Here is a 2,381-nt window from a genome sequence, read left to right on the forward strand (position 1 = left end):
TTCATTATGTGTGTTAGGGGGCTCTGCCAGAGTCTTGCTATTCATTACATGCATTAGAGGGCAGGCACCATAATGGGCTGCACTGCTGCACCTTGCCACTCTCTGTGGGAGAGCCCTGACCTGCCTGAGGGGGGGTGCAGGCCCCTGCTGTGGTCAGGCAGCCACTGCTGGTGTCAGCACCCCATGGTTTGCTCTGACCACCAGCTCAGCATGGCTGTTCTGTCTTGAAACCCAGCCTGCAGCAGGCTCACACACCTGTTTTGGGAAGGGATCTGACCACCTCCTGAGAGCACATGGCCTCGCTAGTGCTTGAAGTTCAATCATGCACCTCGTGCCTCAAAATAATCAATAGAGCACAGAAATGCTTTTTCACAACAACATTTATTGCACCAAAGTGTTACTGCTCCTCCAGAACCTTCATGGAGGTCTCTCTCCTTCAGATGCCTCCATTCAGCCAGCGGTTCTTGGCCACCTGCCCTGCACCAGGTCGGGAAGACGGGATGAACTGGAGCAGTTGGGCAATGAGGGCTTGGCAGGGCTCTGGCAGTGGAGGCAGCTCCTCTGGGTACAGCACCCCTTTCTTCTGCAGCTGAGGCATGCTGTGGATGTTGGTATCATCAAAGGGAACACGGCCGACCACCATCATGTACAGCATCACCCCCAAGCTCCACATGTCGTACTTCTTGGCGTCGTAGGGGATGCCCATCAGCACTTCTGGGGAAGCAAAGGCTGCTGTCCCACAGAACGTGGTGCTCAGGTCCGGGTAGCCGTGGATCTCCTTGCTAAAGCCAAAGTCACTGATCTTGGCGCGGCGGCCGTCGGCGGTGAGCAGCACGTTCTCACACTTGAGGTCCCGGTGCACCAAGTTGCGGTCGTGCAGGTAGCGCACAGCCCTCACAACCTGCACAAAGATGTCCCGGGCCTTGGGCACGCAGGGCAGCTTTCCCAGGTGCTCCACCAGCTGCAGCAGGGTAGTGTCCATGGCTTCCATCACGATGTAGAGCTTCCTATTGCAGACCTCGATGAGCTCAAAGACGTGCACAATGTTGGGGTGCTGGATCTTGCGCACGATGGAGAGCTCCCGAGGCAGAAACTTGTACACAACGGCTCGGGATGCTCGTTGCCGATCCACCACCTTGACGGCTAAGGGGCCCTTGTGTTTGCTGGAGGTGGCTGCTTTCACCTTGGAGAAGCTGCCCTCCCCTAATGTTTGACCCAGCCTGTAGCCCAGCTCATTAAGTAGCCTTTCTCCTCCATCGTTTTTTGGCATGATTTGTGATCGCGATGGGCTTGATCAGAGCTCATGTCTTGCTCCAGAATTTGAAAGGTGTGATGTCTGGTGCATGGCAGCTCTCGACCTTCGCCTATGGCAACCACTGGTTCCATGGATGCCTCTGTGGGTTCCACGCCCCTCCCAGGCATTGTGATGGGGTGGAATGTTGTGCAGCAACACTTTTGAGATGTGACATGAGCGTCTGGTTGGTCCCCTCTGCTTATGAGATGCCCAGACACATGTTGGGGGAGAACTCTGCTGGGGATGGATATTTCAGAGTTTTTACTCTTTCAGCCTCATCACTGGAGTTCTAAACATAGGGTTATGTGGATGAAGAGAGTTTAATTGTTAGTTTTCTGGGATGAGGGACCCATTTGGGGACCTGTACCATTTTTCTGCAGGTTATTAGTTACATTAAATCCAAACTACACAGAATGGTAAAAAGGAGTGACTTCTACTGGCACTAACTGTGAACTACCTTGTCTAGCTATAAATACTGACTTCTTTATGGTGATGGTGCATGGAGACTTTTTGACCTTGTGTGATGTGGACAGGGAACTTTAAATGCATCTTTCAGAAGAAAGAGCTGTTCAGTCTCTTGAACTTGGAATTTCTCTCCATCTATTTTTATCAAAATTATATTTTTGAGACAGAGAAAATGAGATTTTAAAAGGTTTTAGTCAGTTTTACTTGCCATAAGGTGGCTGTCAAATTGAGCAGAGGGCAGCTGGGCTGGGCTACAACATCCACTCCAGAGAAAAGCATCCCTCCCATCGCACGCTGCATCTCAGGCCAGTGTTGACTCCTTCCTACAGGTGCTGCATCGTTGGTTTTCACAAATAGTTGTTTGTGGTTTGTGCTGTTTTTTTTAAGCTGCTTGAGGATCCTGTCTTTCCTGCAGTGCTCAGATGTCCTTTCCAGCTGTACAAAGAAGCCTAGGACCACAAAACCCCTGTCTTCCATGTCTTCCAAATGCTATTTTTAATTTTTGAATATATGTTTCACTTTTCAAGCTGGTTTTAAAGAAGAATAGTAATCAGCTGAAGATGGAAGAAAATCTTTCTTTTAAGTCCATCTTGTCAGTATTCTGAGGTGACACAAGGAAATT

General features: G+C 50.1%; 1 protein-coding gene across 1 annotated transcript; it reads right to left on the reverse strand.

Annotated features, from left to right (window-relative positions):
• Window positions 1-362: 362 nt before the first annotated feature.
• TSSK6 (testis specific serine kinase 6) lies at window positions 363-1,383 on the reverse strand. The gene has a single exon (XM_027637519.1). The coding sequence runs from the start codon at window positions 1,268-1,270 to the stop codon at window positions 437-439; it is 834 nt and encodes a 277-aa protein (XP_027493320.1). The 5' UTR covers window positions 1,271-1,383; the 3' UTR covers window positions 363-436.
• Window positions 1,384-2,381: the final 998 nt, after the last annotated feature.

Source organism: Corapipo altera, unplaced genomic scaffold (genome assembly GCF_003945725.1).
Source record: "Corapipo altera isolate COAL_440 unplaced genomic scaffold, ASM394572v1 45, whole genome shotgun sequence".
Taxonomy (NCBI): Eukaryota; Metazoa; Chordata; class Aves; order Passeriformes; family Pipridae; genus Corapipo; species Corapipo altera.